Genomic DNA, 17479 nt, shown 5'->3' with positions numbered 1-17479 from the left:
GGCTGTGCAGATCTGGCTAGGAAAGCTTCCTCCTTGTCTATAGGGAATAGAAATGTCTCCCCACATCTCCTATGGCATGGGTAGGGTGGGAGTGAGGTGTGGGGGATGAATTGTCCCACCCAGTGGAGGATCTGCATCCACATCCTAAATGTCTCAAATAGGTAAAGAACAATGAGTCTTCACTCACTATCTCCTGGGCTTGAGGTTGCTGTGAACGGGGTGGGGGGGAGGTGGAGGAGTGAAGGGGGTGGGCTGTGCCCAAGCCTGCCACCAGTCTGCTATGGGAAATGCTACAGCTCAATAGGCCACGCCCTTTCCCCAGCCTTTCAATTCTCCTCCTCTTGGCACAGCTAATCCCAGGGCTCAAAAGTCAACATCTGATTTGGTGAGGAGTCCCCAGGGGAGTTTTACATAAAAGACAGAGGCTCTGCCACAGGGCCAGTCAGCACAACAGGCTGAACTATGGGTACTCACTTTAAAGCTAAGTTACAGTTGTCATTGTCTGGCCCAGCTCTTCAGCCCTGTTCCCCTTGCAAGCCTGGATGCCAACAAGTCTATGCACGGCTGAAGTTTGATAATGCTTCCGGTATGGTTAGCCACACCAGTCCCCCAGGCCTGGACTCAGACTAAAAAAAAAAAAAACAAAAAAAACCAAAAAAACAAAAAAAACTGTTACCTGTTACTAGTTCTGCTGTATCTGGGAATAATATGTCATTTAAAAAAAAAAACCCAACTCATTTCTTAAATGAATTACGCCTGACTATGCATCCAAATAACAGTTGGTCCTTGTAGATGATATAAATATTTTCCTAAAAATAAATAGAGCCTTACAACTCTGCAAAAGGCTCAACTCGACTAGCTGCTGAAGAGATGCCAACAATTCCTGATTCTGTAGCTGGCCTGATGGAATCATGGCTGACCACCTGACTGCCGGGCCTCACAGGTCCTCTTTCCCTTCTCCCCTGTGTCTGATGATCAGTCCCTCCTTATTTAACTGGACAGCATTTGTTCAATTAACGTACCGAAGGACCCAATGTAGCCCCTGTATAATGAGTCAACGATTTGATTCTCCCTGAGACCGGCGGGGAATGAACTGCCCAGAGTGACTCCATTTTGCCTTGTTTCAGCCAGTTGTATGTCCTGCTCTGAGCAACTGCTCCCTGTCCCTGGTAAGCGCAGCCTGCAGAGGAGAGCAGTCTCATGCAGCCGCACCTGCAGTTTGGGGAGGTCTATTGTTTTATTACATAAAGCAAGCTGTTTTAATCAACTGAATTAAAACTTCTGCCCCTGGCCTGCCTCTGGTATGATGTAATTATGGTTTTGGCTTTATAAACCCTACTCTCCCTCTCTCCTGGGTAGAGCTCATTCTGGGATGAGCTTGCTCTCAACCGCTGACAAATGACAGCCTCTTCATCTGACTTTTGTCCAGTGGTATCCCGTGTCTCAGGTGGACACAGCACCTGCCCGTATCCAGCTGTGTCCAGCTGCATGACTCTTACTATCCACTCAGCCTCTGTGCTGAGCTCAGCCCCTAGAGTCCTCCCCTGCACCTGCCCCTTCCCTCTCATTGCTCCTCATTCTCAAACTCATCCAGAAATGAAACCCCAGCTGTGGGAAAGTTGGAAATGAGGCTAACCCGAGGACAGTGGTCCTCAGGGAGGAGGTCAGTTTATTCGTGTCACAGATGCCATTGTCCTCCCTGGCCTCAGTGGCCATAACCTCAGTGGTGAAGGAGGGAGATGGAAAGGTAACAACACCGGAGGAGCCACGTTTAGCTGGGAAACGAACATATGACCAGGACACTAAAAATACACCCTTCGGTAAATGCCATCCTAAAGCAAATTAGGGATATGAGAGTCTGGAGCAGGTGTGTGGTGGTGGTGGTGGGTACTGAGAGAGGTGTGAGCTGGACTCCACTATGCTGGCCAGAACATGGACGTTTCAGGGAGGCTGGGTCAGTGGAGAGGCTGCTGCCCAGTCACAGCCAGCGTTAACTCTCAAAAGTTCTGCCACTTGCATGAAGCTGTGTGTTGGGAAAGAGCTGGGGCACCCTGGCCAGGCACCCCAGCCATCCCCAGCAACTGCTTAAGGTAGAAGTAGGAATCCACGGCGGGGGCAGCAGCCAGCGTTCTCCCTGACCCCAAAGCCCTCCTCTGGGACATCCTGATGGGTTTGCTGGTAGGAGCTAGCCAAGCGGTTGGCATCAGCACCATCCTCCTCCCCCTGGGCTGTTTTAGACATCTCCAAACTTTTGACACACCTGTCGTCAAGCCCATGCTTCTGTATGCCACCCTGTAGTGGCCTCCATCACACGCCATTAGGAGACGAGCCCTGTCTAACCATGGGGCTTCGGCCTGGCTTTGTCTCTTCCAGGCTGAATTCTCCACTTTTGAGTGGAAGCACATGCCCAGGGTGTTTGGCTTGCAGCATCGCCACTAGCTCTGGGCTCATTCTGGGCTGAGCGGCCTCATGCTGTCTTTCTGAGGATCTCTGTCACCGCTGTCTCTGCAGCCCCTCATTCCTCGCATTTTTACACCATGTTTAGTTATGACTTTTCAGTACCCAGCGAGCCCAGCACTATTGTTGAGGTCAGTAACCCCTCCCCAGTAGGCCTCTCTCTACTCAAGGCAGAAACCCACTTTGACGTGCCCTGGGGTGAGAGCATGCTTTTCCTTATGGATGGATGACCCGCTGCAGCTCCTTCATGCTCCTAAAGCCTAAGGGCCTGGGGGAAGGGAAGCAAAGGAGCTGCCCAGGCAGGGTCAGGGGGGCCGCAGAGTAGGAGTGGCTTCTCCTCATCTCCTCCACTTCCTGTGTGATGGCTCCCTGTGCTGCACAATTGGCCTCTGGGTGGCTTAGCCACAGGCCTGGTACGCAGAGTACATGGGCCAAAGGATGGGAAGTCCTGGAAGAGCTAGAGAGCCATTCCAGGCCATAGTTAAGAGCTGAGCATTGCTGTGGGGTACGCAGGCCTGTATTTCATGAGCTGTGTGCCCCTCTGCCACAGTAACTGGACCTTCTCCAACGACGTCATTAGTCACATAAAACAAGGTTCGGAAGGCTCCTTGCCAAAATAATCAGGAGTAAAATAACCATTAATAAAAAAAAAATCATTTGGAGCTGAAGAGATGGTTCAGTGGTTAAGAGCACTGGCTGCTCTTCAAGAGGACTCAGGTTCAATTCCCTGGACCTACATGGCAGCTCACACCTGTCTGTAAGTCCAGTTCCAGGGCTTCTGATATCCTCACACAGACATATATGCAGGCAAAACACCAATGAAGATAAAATAAAAATAGATTACATTTAAAAAGAAGTATCACCTTGTGCTATGACGGGTCTTATTTTTAAGTAAAACATGAACTCAGGGTTCAAAGGATTCTCCAGCCTTAGCACCCTAGGGAGCACCTGGGGAGGCTGAAGAATCACGTATGTACCACTGTGGTAAGCAACCTGCACAGGCTGTGAAAGGGCACACACCATAAGGACCAGCTCATTGTATAAACTGACGACATGACACCAGTATATGGCTAAGGGGATGGTTTTTCAGATAGAGGCATCCGGAAGAGTCCAGAGCCGAGAGAGAAAGTAGTAGATTGAACATGACCAGGAGAGAGGCAGGAGCAGAGCAGAATACATGTGAGAACGAGGAAGAGAGAGCAAGGAAGAGGAAGAGAGAGAGGAAGAGAGAGAGGAAGAGGGGGGTAGAGCATGGGGAGGACAGAGTGAGGGCAAAAGAGAAGACAAGGAAGAGGGCACAGCAGAAATAGCAGGGCTACAAGGAGGAGGAGGAGAAGCAGGGGAGTCTATGAGCTAGGGAAGTTTAAGGAAGTAGGGAAGGCAAGAGGGGCTGGGGAGAGCAAGCAGGCCAGCATCAACTCTGAAATGTGTAACAGCTTCTGAGGGAGCCTGGAGGCCAGCAAGCACTTTGGTACGCTAACAGGCACCACAGACAGCCATCTGTCCCTTCTGCCAGTGATGAGGGACATGGCTCCTTTGTGGAGGAGACCCTGCTTCACAAATTCCTGAGGAATGCTGACTTTTGTCGAACCTCCAGAATTTTGGGAAATGGACTTTCCTCTGGACCTGATGCACATGGCTTCCAGTAAAGGGACATGTAGGGGTCAGACTTCTCCAAGCCTAGTACGGAATCGCAGCCAGGATCAGAAGGGTTTCCTGGGTCAGCCATGCTCCATGCTACTGACCCCGGGGGACTAAGAGACTTGGGGTCCTCTCCTGCAGAGGGTGGGAAAATAGGCTCAGAGAGATTCGGTGATCTGCCCAGGGTCACAAAGCCAGTAGTTTATGGGAACCCAGACCTCAGAGTCTGTGCTTCTTCTCTTATACCTGGGTGTAACCCATAATATGCACGATAACAGATATAACCCATGATACATAAAAGTATTGTGGGTATAACCTATAACAGGCCAAGCTTCCTCACTCCCAGGACCACAGAGAGCATCATCTCTGGAGCAGGCACCCTCCCTGCTCAAGCTTTCTTTCGACACAGAACCACGTGTAATCTTGCTTTCTCTCCTCCTTCTACAAGTGACTCATTTAAACACTCCAGAAACTGCCTCTCCTAGAGCCCTAGAGTGATTCTGTTTTCTTTTTCGCCAGGAAACCTTAAATATTTTCATCTGAGGGACCACATGAGTAATTCTGGACCAGTGACTATGTCTTCAGGGTAAATTCCTCTTGAAACACTACAAACAGAAAAATCACTCGGCAGCTCCCACAGCGTCCAGGGAAGATGGCCTGCCCCTGCTCCACCCCCCAACTCAGCTGTCAGAGCCCCAAATAGCTGCCACCAGACACACACCCTGCAGGTTCCTGCCATTCCCATGTAGCTGAGCAAACAGGGTGCCTGATTCATGGGCAGCTCTTTGGGATCACTTGCTGCTCGTGTGTCCGCGAACACAGTTGACGTGGCCAGGTGAGATGGCTCAGTGGGCACCGGGGATAAAGACACTGGCCAGCAGACCTGACAGCCCTGGGAACTAAGGTGGGAGGGAAAGACCTGCTTCCCAAAGCTGCCCTCTGCCCTCCACATGAATGCTGTGGCATGCGTGTGCTCTAGCGTGAGCGCGTGTACACACAAGCACAAATAAATGTAATAATAATATTACTGAAGTTTGTGCCAGGCATAGTGGCACACACCTTAAATCCTAGCACTAAGGAGAGTGAGGCAAAAGGTTGTGAATCTGGGGTCAGAAGGTCAGGAAGTTCTAGGCCACACACGGCACCGACAAAGAAGGATGGAGTTAGTGACAAGGGACAGCACAGGGATGAAGACGGCAGCAGTGGAAGCCTGCAAGAATGGTCCCTGGGTGGCCTGGATCAGTTTCCAGAAAAAGCAAGAGACTTAATCAGCTCTAATGCTTCACTTTCAAAATACAGGAGAAAGATCTCTGTGAGTTCTGGAAGTCGGCTGGGCTATAGTAACAGTGTATGGTAGTTGTTGCTTTTTAGACAAAGTCTCACGTATGTTGCCCAGGATTGCCTGGAACTTGCTACATAGACCAGGCTGGCCTTGAACTCCTAGCGCTACACTTGCCTCTGTCTTTAGCGTGCTAGGATTAAAAGTGCGCACACCCTCCTCCTCCCACCCCCAGAGCATGACAGTCTCTGTGGTGAGACTTTCGGAATGAGCCCCCCTTTTTTTTTCTGATACAAAGCCTTGCTTGCTTTTAGCTGTTGCATCAGGGCCCATCTGCTTTGGGGCTTTTTCCTCCAACACCACTATTACGGTCAAGCTGCCCTCTATGAAGATCTGCATACCGGGCGCCACTGTGCACAGACTGTCCCATCTTATGAGATAGAGCAGGAAGGCTCTGAAATCTTCCTGAGGTCACCCAGACAGTAAGCAGCAAGGTCAAGGTTTCAGGGGCAGTGACACACGCCAGGCAGAACAGCCATACAACTCTTTACTTCACTGCTGATGGCAAGGAGGGAACACAGGGAAATGGGAACTTAAACTGCAGGGCCCTGGAGGGCTCTCGCCTAGCCTGCACTGACCCTCATGGAAAGCACTTCATGTGTTTCCTGAGTGGGCACATGAGCCAACTAAAGAGATTCAAGACCCTCTGAGTCCTCAGGGCCTCTGTTTTATAAGACAGAAAACTGTGCCCCAAAGAAAATTTGTAGCCACTCTGTTTAGCTGTAGAAACGAGCCAACATCAGCAATTCGTAACTTAAGAGCATCAGAGTGATGCCAGCTCAGGCAAGTCTCTGCTGTCAAGAGACGGAATTCGAGACTGGATGTGGTTTCAAATGCTTTAAAAGCCTTGTGCCAGGCAGGCCAAGGCAGGGAGACAGAGTTCTTGCCAGCCTGGGCTACATAGAAAGACTCTGACTCAGAAAAATCACGTAACAACAATTCAACATTTAGAATTTGTCAGTTGGCAAGTAGCTGAACCACGGGGCCTGAGGCTACCAAGAACCTTTAATGCTGGATTACTGTATTGCTGTAGCCAAACGCCCAGGCTTTTCAACTTACAAAGAGGAGATGCGTATTTTTGGCTCATGGTTATGGAGGGGTCAGTCAGTCTCGGGTATTAGGCTTTGTTTTTGTCTTATGGGAGGTAGCACATCGTAGTGGCCGTGTGTGATGGGGCAAAGCTCCTCACCTCCTGGCTGGAGAGCTAAAGAGAGGCAAACCTTATCCCCCACCCAGGACCTCCCACTAGGCCTCACCTTTTTAAAGCCTCCACCTCCCCCCAGCTGAGGACCGAGCCTTCAACACATGGACCTTTGAGGACATCTTGGAACCAAACAATAGCAAACACTGTACCAGAATCTTTGGTAACAATTCCATCTGCACTAAGAACGGAGATATAGCCTGCCACCCATGCACTCAGTAGGCTGAGGCAGAAGGATTGCGAATCCAAGGCCAGATCGTACTCTATATGGAGAAACAAAAACAACGGCACCCCTTCCATTCATAGAGTGTGGTGACAACGTAATCCACACTCTAGTTCAAGACAGACATTTCAATATTCCGTTCTCTGGTGAGGAAACTGAGGTTTAGCATGTTCGAGTAACTTGTCCCTGTTCCCAGCTGGTGTTGGGCATGCAGTCAGACAATTACCAGTAGTAACCAGTAGTTACCAGAGAATGAAGGCCTGGGATTCCCCACGTGGACCCTGCTAACCATCCACCTCTCCTCCATAAGACATCTTTTGAAATCCCGCCCCAAACTCTTCCCTGTGGCTCCTCCCTGACCCTGCTTCCTCGGACATGTGCAGAGTCTCACACGGTGCCCTTGTATGAGTTAATGGCTCCCACAGTGGGTCCAAGGCCAGCAGCACTGGCGTCAAGGGAGCCCATGTCCATTGGCGTGCATGTGCCCAGATCCTGACAGGTTGGCCGAACCTGAAAATCTAGGGGTGCTGGTGCTCCCTGAATGGCAGAGCTGGCTTGCTCACAGACTCAGCACTGGACATTTTTCTTCTTGTTGCTGCCCTCATTTTATGGATGAACCAACAAAGGCTGGCAGGGACCTCATCGTAACCAGGAAAGAGGCAAACAACTGCATTTTGATACAGATTCACATCAGAGATTTACACAAAAGCCGAGGGTCTGGATGTGTGTCATCGAAAGACGCAGCATGCCATGAAAGGGGCGGGGCAGGAAGGGGAAAACACCAGGGGCTGTAGGTTCCCAGTGCTCTGAGGGCGGCCAGACCAGCGGCCCTGCACCTCCTCCTGTTCCCTGCCACCCCAAGTCAGCTGGGCCTCCAGAGCATCAGCAAACAACTTCCTCTGTTATTTTCACTCTTGTATTTACGAAGGCGAGAAATGGTGTCAACACATTCTCAAGAATTTCTGACAGACGTGCATGACTTGCAGCTGGCGGCCACCTCCTCTGTTAACAGAGTACATCTCACGAGGCCGCGAATCAGCTCTGACTCCTGCGTGGAAACCACCACAGGTCACCTTCGGGTTTGCCCCTGAATTTTCTCAGTGCTGTGGGTATCCACACGGAGTCCACCCCTGCGTAGTAGAATGTCATCGCCAACACCCACAGCCAACCCTTGAAACTTCCTCTTTTCTCACAGCCTAGCTGAGGGCTCGGGGTTTGTGTTTTTTTTTTTTAATCTTCCTTTAGCACTTTCTCTCAAATATTTGCAGATAATTAATTCACTGTTAATTTGCCAAGGATGCTTTCTTTATATTGTGTAAATAGAAAGCCAGACCCAGTAAACTCCCTCAAGTTTCCTTCCTCCTTTCTATCCTTTCTCCCTCCATTCTTTCCCTCTTGCCCCCCCTCCCCTTTCTTTTCCCCACCTTCCTATTTTTTTTAAAGTGAGGCTAGGATAGAGCCTAGGGCCTCACACACAGTGAGAGGTGCCCTGACGTTGAGTGACACCCTGACAACTGTGTATTTTTAACAAGTCCTGTTAGAGACAGAAGGACACTTGCTGGGAAAGGCGAAATGCTTTAAAGAATGAGACAAAAGTGCCAGGGTGGTCGATTCCTGTTGCCTGTTCATGGCAGGCACTGCGCCTCCTCCCTCTGTCTCCGCAGTCTAGCTGGCCAGCATGCCCATGTGAAGGGCCGAGGGGTTCTGAGTGAGTCACAGGAGCAGCTGCAGACCCAGTGACTGCATGCACACCCACTATGGTTTCCAATCGCTATGTTTAGAAGGCCACAGGAAACTCCCTTCTGGTGTCTCTACCTGTGCGGCATCCCTCTACCTCTGCCCACCTGCACTGCTTCTTTCTGGGCCTTGTCGTGGGTCCCCTCCCTTAGGCCAGGCTCAGAGCTCTTCCCAGCAAGGCGCGCTCCTCTCAGCTTACCCCTCCACAAGGATTCTCTATAGGTCAGAGTTCAGTGCCCAAGGCTCTTTCTCCTTCCTGTTCCTCCCTGCTTAGACTTTAGGGCCTGGCTAAATTAGAAGATGCATGATCCTACAGATCAGAGGGGCTTTGTTGCCTCCCCTGCCCTGGCTCTCAGCCTGGACTGCCACAGACTCAAATGCGGTAACTAAGAACTGCAATGTCTGGGCTGTGCCGAAGACCAAAGACAGCGGGGGCCTGAGGATGAGGGAGGCAGACATCACTCTCCATCCAGGCTCCCCAGGGGTTTCAGTGGTAGCCAAGGCAAAAGCAGGGTTCCCTGTGGCCAGTGTCCTACTCTGCTAGCCAATTTTTTAAAATTAATTTTTTATTGAGCTCTACATTTTTCTCTGCTCCCCTCCCTGCCTCTCCCCTTCCCTTTTACTCCCCCCCCCAAGGTCCCCATGGTCCCAATTTACTCAGGAGATCTTGTCTTTTTCTACTTTCCATGTAGATTAGATCTATGGGGTCCTCATTGTTGTCTAAGTTCTCTGGGATTGTGGTTTGTAGTCTGGTTTTCTTTGCTTTTATGTTTAAAAACCACCTATGAGTAAGTACATGTGATAATTGTCTTTCTGCGTCTGGGTTACCTCACTCAAAAAAAAATGTTTTCTAGCTCTATCCATTTTCCTGCAAAATTCAAGATGTCATTATTTTTTTCTGCTGTGTAGTACTCCATTGTATAGATGTACCACATTTTCCTTATCCATTCTTTGGTCAAGGGGCATTTAGGTTGTTTCCAGGTTCTGACTAAGACAAACAATGCTGTTATGAACATAGTTGAGCACATGTCCTTGTGGTACGATTGAGCATCCTTTGGATATATACCCAAAAGTGGTATTACTGGGTCTTGAGGAAGGTTGTTTCCCAATTTTCTGAGAAATCACCACACTGACATCCAAAGGGGTTGTACCAGCTTGCATTCCCACCAGCAATGCAGAAGCGTTCCTTTCCCCCACAACCTCTCCAGCATAAGTTGTCATCAGTGTTTTTGATCTGGCCATTCTTACAGGTGTAAGATAAAGGAATCTCAGAGTTGTTTTGATTTGCTGGCCAATTTTATGTCAACTTGACACAGTCTATAGTCATCTGAGAGAAGGAAACCTCAGTTAAGAAAATGCCTCCATAAGATCGGGCTATAGGCAGGTCTGCAGGGCATTTTCTTAATTAGGGGCTATCTGTATACCTCAGAGACACTGATCATTGCCTTGGCATCCAAATATCAGATCTGTGGCTCTCCTGTTCAGGACATACACTCGCCTCATTCACAAGCTCCCCTGGCCCCAAGCCACCAAACTCAGGAGCTCGGGAGCCACCAGACCCACTCCACAGTGACAGGTCCTGACAGTGACCCACTCCTGCGGAGACTCAATGTGGAAGTTCTACAACTCAGATCTGAAACACTTCTGTCTCATTTAATGTGTGTGACAAATTCTTCTAGCCCTTCAACAAACACAGTGATGGTTCTAGTGCCCGGGCTACGTGTGGATGATTGGGAGATTCTGTGGCTGAGAGAGGGGCTAATGAACAGGACAATGAAACTTGAAAATGAGCTTGGCTCAACTGAGGGAAGCCATCTCTCCTGGCACGACAAGCACCACACACACTGTTGGAGTAGGGCTGCTGGACTGAGGGGCAGGCTGGGCTATAAGTTACTGTGCCAGTGTACCCCTCTTTGCACAACACCCCACCCAGAGCAAATGTGCAGTTAGGAGCTTGAGACCATATGACTGGCGATGCTTGTAATATCTGTCACCTCTGACTTATGGCAAAGGATGGCATGAGAGACGGCCTTGTGACTTAGTAGCGTATCCAGAATATACCCACAGAGGAAATGCCCATAAATGTGGTGTGGTACAGAGGACGCCAGCCATGACTATTCTCTCCCTCCTTCTTTCTCAGCATCCCTGATTGGATTAGCAGTTGAGAATTTTATTTTCTTGACTCCCTTGCAGCTAGCTAGCACCATGGAAGCATTTCTGGCTGGTAGGATCAGGCAGGACCTGTTTCAGATCTCTCAGAAAGGTCTGAATGTAGCCCCTCCCTCATCCTACTTAGTACTCCTTGTAGGAGGTCATGTGGCTGAAGCAGGGTCCATAGGGGCGAACAGTATAGACAGGTAACATCTGTGGGGCAAATCTCTGGACAAAGTCTGGGGCATTGAGAGTACCTTGCCATTCTTGCCCTGCCTGTCACTGTGGCATGAGAGAAACCAGACTTCTTTAGGCTGCTGTGGGATTTCTGTCTCACACAGTGAACCCATATATGGTCCCAGTGCAAAGGAAATATCGTCCTGGGTTATCCTACCTTAGATTTCCCACCTATGAAATAGAAATAGTAACCTCAATTTTTAGAAGGAATTTGCAGTTAACATAGGAAAAGTGCCTCGAGAGGGGCTGGCAGGCATCAGTGACAGACAGCATCATGGTTTCCCTTCCGGTAATCTGTCCAAACCCACGAGGCCATTCTGGAAAACTCCAGCAGATAAAATAGAAAGCACAGCTAAATTTCTGTCTGCAGGCAAGCTGAGAAAAATGGACAGATAGATAGCTCCGGTACAGCCCCGGGGGGTGTACCTAATGAGAAGTCAGCAGGTGGCTGAGCAGAGAGAACTGTGGCATCACACGGCATCAGGATTACAGACGCCGGCACTTCTGGAATGAGCTCTGTGGACGGCAGCATTGAAGCTGCTGTGGGTCGTCTGTCCAGCTGCTACACTGAATGTCTCCTGTCTATGGCTTCCCTTTATCGCCCCATGGCCTCTGCAGGTCCGAGACGACCCAGCTGAAGGCAGCAATGCCTGGATAAGAACTTCCCATCCCCAGCTGAGCTGTTCCTGTTCAGAGTCTTGGGGACATGACCATTTGGGGACACGGCACAGCAGCTGGTCTACCCTGGGGGGGCGGTTCCCCGACCCCCACTAGGCCCTTCCTCTATGTTATCTCAGCAATCCGACAGCATCATGGTCCACACGGAAGGTGAGAGAAGTGAAGGATTGGGGATGGCTCAAACAGGTCCACGTTAGATGGCTTGTGGGACTTGGACCCGCTGTGTGTGGGGCCGTGCCCTTGTCTGGAGAGAAAGCACATGCATGTGCACATATACACATGCTCAGTTGGGTTTCCGCTGACACGTGCAGAGGTATTTTCAATGTGTCATTCTGGCAACTTGGAACAGGTGAACCCAGCCATCCCTGCCCTCCATTTAGAACATCATAGACAGCCCTGCCTCAGCTCCAGATTTATTTATTTTTTTTTTCCTGGCAACATCAAAAGCTGCTTCTTTTCTCCCTGAACTCAAAAAAAAAAAAAAAAGAATCCTTTAAAAATGGTTTTTCTAAGCACCGCAGTCAGGCAATATAAACAAAGCCTCGCATTGACTTCATCTGGCCTAGTTTATCTGATAAGCGGGCTGCTGCTGAGCTCGAAGACAGATGCCAGAGATTCAGGGTGCTCAGTTCTCTCAAGATGTCCCCAGCACATAACGACAGCCACAACTGATTTTAATGGAGACGAATGCAGCAGGACAAAGCATTCCTGTCTTGGGATTTTCTAGTGAGCAGCGTATTGGGCTTAATAATGACAGAGTCCCCATCGCAAAAGCCTTGGGGATAACCCTGGAATATTATCTCCCAAACAACAGGCTCACCAATATAACCAGGGCTGACTGCAGAGCAGCAGAGAACATGGCAGCTGTAATAGGGAAGAATTTAGTTAATAATCTCAATTACCGGGACGCGTGCATACATCTAGCTTAAAAGGAGCTCCTGGCAAATCAAATTCACAGATCTTTGTGGACAAAAATCACCTAGCAGGCTGTTTTTCTCACACGAGCTTCTCTGTGTGTGGCTGCAGCTCTCTCTCCTAGGAGACTCAAGTCACTGCCACGACTCCCCTGTCCCTCCTTCCAGCGACATCATTTAATTATCTACTCTCGTATCAGATAGACAAAGTAGCCTTTCTGAATCTGGGCAGAATGGCAGAGAACTACACAGGGATGTGGGGAAATGACCACGCTGTCACTGGGAGCCCAGCTTCAGAGAACACTACAAAAATAACTCAAGGACTGCATACTGGGTTGAGGGGACAGCTCAGCAATATAGTGCTTGCTTGCCCAGCATATTTGAGACCTTAGTTCAAATCCTAGTGCAACAAGGACTGGAAGTCACATACTGACTTGGGCAACGAGCCCAGCACTGTTGGCAGTAGGGTTTTTTTTGTCACATGAAAAAAAAAACCATTTATTTAGCCTGGAGGTATCTGTGCATACCTGTCTGCTTGTAATCACACAACCTTTACACACATGTGTGTGTATATGTGAATGTGAGTGCATGCATGTGTGTACCCATGTGTGCTTGCACATCAACACTCCCACACACCTATGGGTGTTAAGTGTGCATTGTGCAGATGCGACTGCACGTGCACACCATTTGTGGTCGTTAATCTTCATTGTCAACTCGACTGACTTGAGAGGTTTTTAGAGAACAATTCTGGGTGTGTCTGAGAACACTTCAGTAGAGGATGAGCTAAGTGGGGAAGACACCAGTGGGATGTGGGTGGTGCTAACCCCTAGGCTGGGAACCTGACAGAATAGAGGGGGAGGAAAAAGGGCCTGAGTGCAGACTTGTTCTCTCTGTTTCTTGGCTGCTTTGAGTTGCTCTGTTCTGTTCTACCATGATGGACGAAAACTTCCGAAATCATGAGGAGCCAAAATAAGTTGTTCCTCCTAATCTGAACAGTGCCGTGTATGTGCATACGTGTGTATGTGTGTGTGCACACACATGTGCAAACACACTCAAGACGTTTCCTGTGTGCCCAGCTTGAGGCACTTTATAAACCTCTGCTGGTTCGTATGAGATCAAAATTTGACGTAATCTGACTTATTGCATCCACCTGAAGTCCTTTGGGATAGAACCAGTGTCCACTTTGAGAGAAAATACCTTATAGACATACAACAGGACTCCTTGGCCCAGGTGGGCTCCCGGAGAAACAGGCCCAGCTTTGGTTTCTCAGCCAAGCTTCCAATAAGCCTGCGTGCAAACTCTGATTTGACAGTGACGGCTGGCCACACATCGTCCCACATATAACAGCACATGTAAATTTTAACCCAGAAAACAGAATCAGACAAGAAGACGGCAGGGGTGGGGCGGGGACAAGACAGAGTAGACAGGGACCTCTCTACCAGCCTTTGTGGCATGCTAGAGGTACTCACCATGGTCATGGGCGAATACCATCATGTCCAGCCCCTTCAGCATCTGAGCCAGCTCATCGTAACGGCCGCAGTGCTCCCCAGCGCCATGGGACACAAAGATGAGGGCCCTGGAGGGTAAGAAGGGAACAGTTAGGAAAGCCACAGGAAAGACTGCTGGAGCAGCTGGGGAGCCAACACCAAATCAGCAACGAACCAGAGCCCAAACCCCAGCTCCCTGTGCCATCCCTAAGTCAGGGGCTAGTGTTAAAATGCAGTTCCAGAGTGACGGGACAGCCCACAGCCTGGCTCGCCTTCTGATGCGCTCTTAGCAATGCCCCCTCCCCAGGCTTCCCCTCTTCACCTGGAAAGCCTGTCCCTGAGAGACCATGGGAGGTCATAGGCCATCATGACCTATGCCAGGGTCAGGCAGTGAGCTAGCACCTGGTGGGTGGCACCCTCACCAGGACCCTTTGCTTCTGGGTGACAGCACAGGGCATGTGGATTCTGAAACACACAGTTTTCAAGCAGAAAACCCAGAGTAGAGCCCGAGAGTCCCCTTCAGGTAAGGAGTTCCTGACCATAATGACGGTGACAGCCACAGCCGCCATTGCACCTGGCCTTAGAGCCTGTCAGTCCCTCTGACAACTGCATATGGAAGGATTTTAATGTTCTGTTGTTGTCTCTACAGATGACAGCGGAATTCAGAGAAGTTAAGCCTAAGCTTCACAGAAGGTTAAAATAATGCCAGTCAGAATCTGTCATCTCCGGCCATAGGGACTCAATACAAAACCCACCCAGCCCCTCTGCAGGCCCTTCTGCACAGCCCAGCCCCATCGTTCACCACAGGGAGTGGCGGCATCAGCCGTGTGTGTGCTTCCTAACTTCCCTGTCACCAGAGCTCAGCTGAGGTGTGGACCTCAGATCTACCCCAGCCTTGCACCCTGGGCCAGCCCCTATCCACAGGCTGGGTAAGCGACCAACGGACTCAAAAGCTGGGTGCTTTCCACAGTCCCTCCCAGTCAAGCCATGCAGGCTGCTAACAGTGTGGGTATGTTTCACCTTGCTGCATATTTTAATCTTCGAGAAAATCACCTTTGGCATACGTGTGTCCTGCCTCTGCTGAGACACTGAGACCTGCTCCCCCACCTGTTGTGTTCCACAGATACGCAGGTGCTGTATTCACCTGGACATCAACGGGCAATGACACCTGCCTGCTTGACATTCCTGGGGTGAGCAGACAAATGGTTTCCATGTTTCTCTCTGCTGTTGGGGTGTGTGCCTGGGATCCCAGCATCCCCCATCTTCACAAGGTATTCACTTCCCAAGGGATGGTTCAGGGGTGCCCATTCTTGGCACTATGGGTTTCTATGGTGACTCAGTCCATGGTTACTAACAGAAAAGTGGTCAAGCTGGATTTTGCAAACGCTTCAGCTCCTTGCCAGGGACCACAGCAGAGGGCTTCAGAGGGGTCACTTGGGGTCTAAAAGAACAGTACAGGTACCGTTTCCACGCTCATGACAGCACCCACTCCTGGCTAACACGTGACAGCAGTGACACTTGCTCTGCACAACTTCCTGTCACTCCAGCCACTCGCGACCTCAGCCCTATCTGAGCATCACTGGGCAGCACCTGAAACCACTGGCAGGAGGGTCCGTCTCCAGAGACCCCGGGTGTGACTGGTCTGGAGCTGGAGAGGCTCCTCATGGCTCATGCACAGCCAAGGCTGAGAAACACCTGCTCTGGTCAATGGTCAAGATGCTGTTCGGAGGCTCTGGGAGACTCCATAGAGGCAAACATGCAGCCACTGTGGATGCTTAGCAGCTACTTCTAAGTCACAGCCTTCCCAGGTTGAGCCATGGCTTCTGTCCACAAAGGCACGCAGCTTTCAGGAGCTTACTGCTGTCACCTCCTGGGAAGAAACTGACTGCGTGGCTGTCCGTAATGAGAGCAGGGTCGACGACTTCTCTGTACCTGTCCACTCCACTGCAGTCCCAGTGGGGACTCACCTGGTGGGCAAGCTTTACTCTGTTAGATAAAGTGGGCTATTCGTAGCTCCAGGTCTCAGATCTGCATGGAACCCATTTTGACATGTCAACATACACACACACACACACACACACACACACACACACCATGCATACATTTTATATGTTTGTTGGGTCTTCAGAGATCTTCTTCATGACAGAAAAACTCTCAGAAGCACCACCTTCCTCCGAGCCTTTACTCTCGAGAGCCTTTAGCTTTAGCTTCCTTCAGGTTCCCCGACATGCCAGTCAGGGCATGTTACCAGGGCAAGCTTAGCTGGGAAAGCCTCCTGCCTGACCATCTCCTTAGTGTAATGGCACTCCCCACAGCTGGTGTTCAGCTATTAATGGATGTCCCTAGACACTCAGTTCAAAAGATACCCACAGCTCCCTCTCCCAAACAGGTTTGAGCTGGCCTGAGGGCCTTCTTCCCGTATGCGTCCACACCTGCACCACTGCACCTGCTGAGTCTTCCTGCTTGCCTGCCATCTTCACCTCTCAGCTTCCTCCGCTCTGAGGTCTCAGACTCAAGGGACTCCCTCCAGTGCTTGCCATCACCATTTGTCACTTCTGGGCACAGAGGCCCTGCCTGCCTTTCTACTGTGATCTTCCCAACTGTGATGCCAATGCCCAAAGCAGCGGTGTAGGACCTGATACCTTGCAAGAGAACTCCTCCAGTATATCTGGCCTGGATTCCTCTGTCATGGCAGTTTCAGGTTTAGAACACAGGATAAAGTAGGGCCTGTGGCCCCCTGCCATCTGGCTTTCCTGGGGTACTGCTCCTCTACATACATGCCTGCGACTGTCCCTAGAACTCCCTCTGTATGCCTCGCTAGGCCCGGTGGTTTTATGTCTCGGTCCATGGTTCTACTTTTATGTGGTCATTTAAAGTGAAGGGCCAGCCCCCAGCTCCAGGATTGTTAGCGGCACATCCACAGTCACCCCTGGAAGCTGCCACCACTCACAAGCTTCTCTTTTGGGGTTTCACAGAGCATTGGGATCAAACTTCTGCATGAAGGGATCTGTGACAGAGCAATCCAGTGCTGCTGAGCAATGCTCTCTGGGAGGAAGGGCAGCCCAGTTCAGGGAGCAATGCTCTCTGGGAGGAAGGGCAGCCCAGTGCAATGGAGCAATGCTCTCTGGGAGGAAGGGCAGCCCAGTTCAGGGAGCAATGCTCTCTGGGCCCACAAGACTGGTGTGATGCAGAAGTCAGAGAAGTTGTCATGACCTGACAGACGCCCTCATAAGATCAGGCCTGTGACCATTTCCTCAGAGGAGGAGTGGAAGAAGGGTCATCAGACCCTCACATAAGAGCCTAGAATCTTCCTGCTATGCCCACACAGCCACATATGATGCTGCCCTGGCTACACGTGGTCTCAGGAGGTGCCAGAGCCCAGAGGTAGAAGGTTAGCTGAAGGGGGGACACCAT

At 50.4% G+C, this 17479-nt stretch overlaps 1 protein-coding gene across 3 annotated transcripts in view; it reads right to left on the bottom strand.

Annotated features, from left to right (window-relative positions):
* Mgll (monoglyceride lipase) overlaps positions 1-17479 on the bottom strand; it is a 101978-nt gene that overhangs the window by 50334 nt on the left and 34165 nt on the right. For all 3 annotated transcript variants that reach the window (XM_050165467.1, XM_050165468.1, XM_050165466.1), the window contains exon 3: positions 14048-14154. In XM_050165467.1, the coding sequence (XP_050021424.1) occupies positions 14048-14154 (107 nt within the window). The remainder of the gene's footprint in view (positions 1-14047; positions 14155-17479) is intronic.

Source organism: Alexandromys fortis, unplaced genomic scaffold (genome assembly GCF_014885135.2).
Source record: "Alexandromys fortis isolate MF-2015 unplaced genomic scaffold, M_Fortis_MF-2015_v1.1 scaffold_158, whole genome shotgun sequence".
In the NCBI taxonomy this organism is placed as follows: domain Eukaryota; kingdom Metazoa; phylum Chordata; class Mammalia; order Rodentia; family Cricetidae; genus Alexandromys; species Alexandromys fortis.
This window is presented reverse-complemented; position numbering and strand designations above follow the sequence as displayed.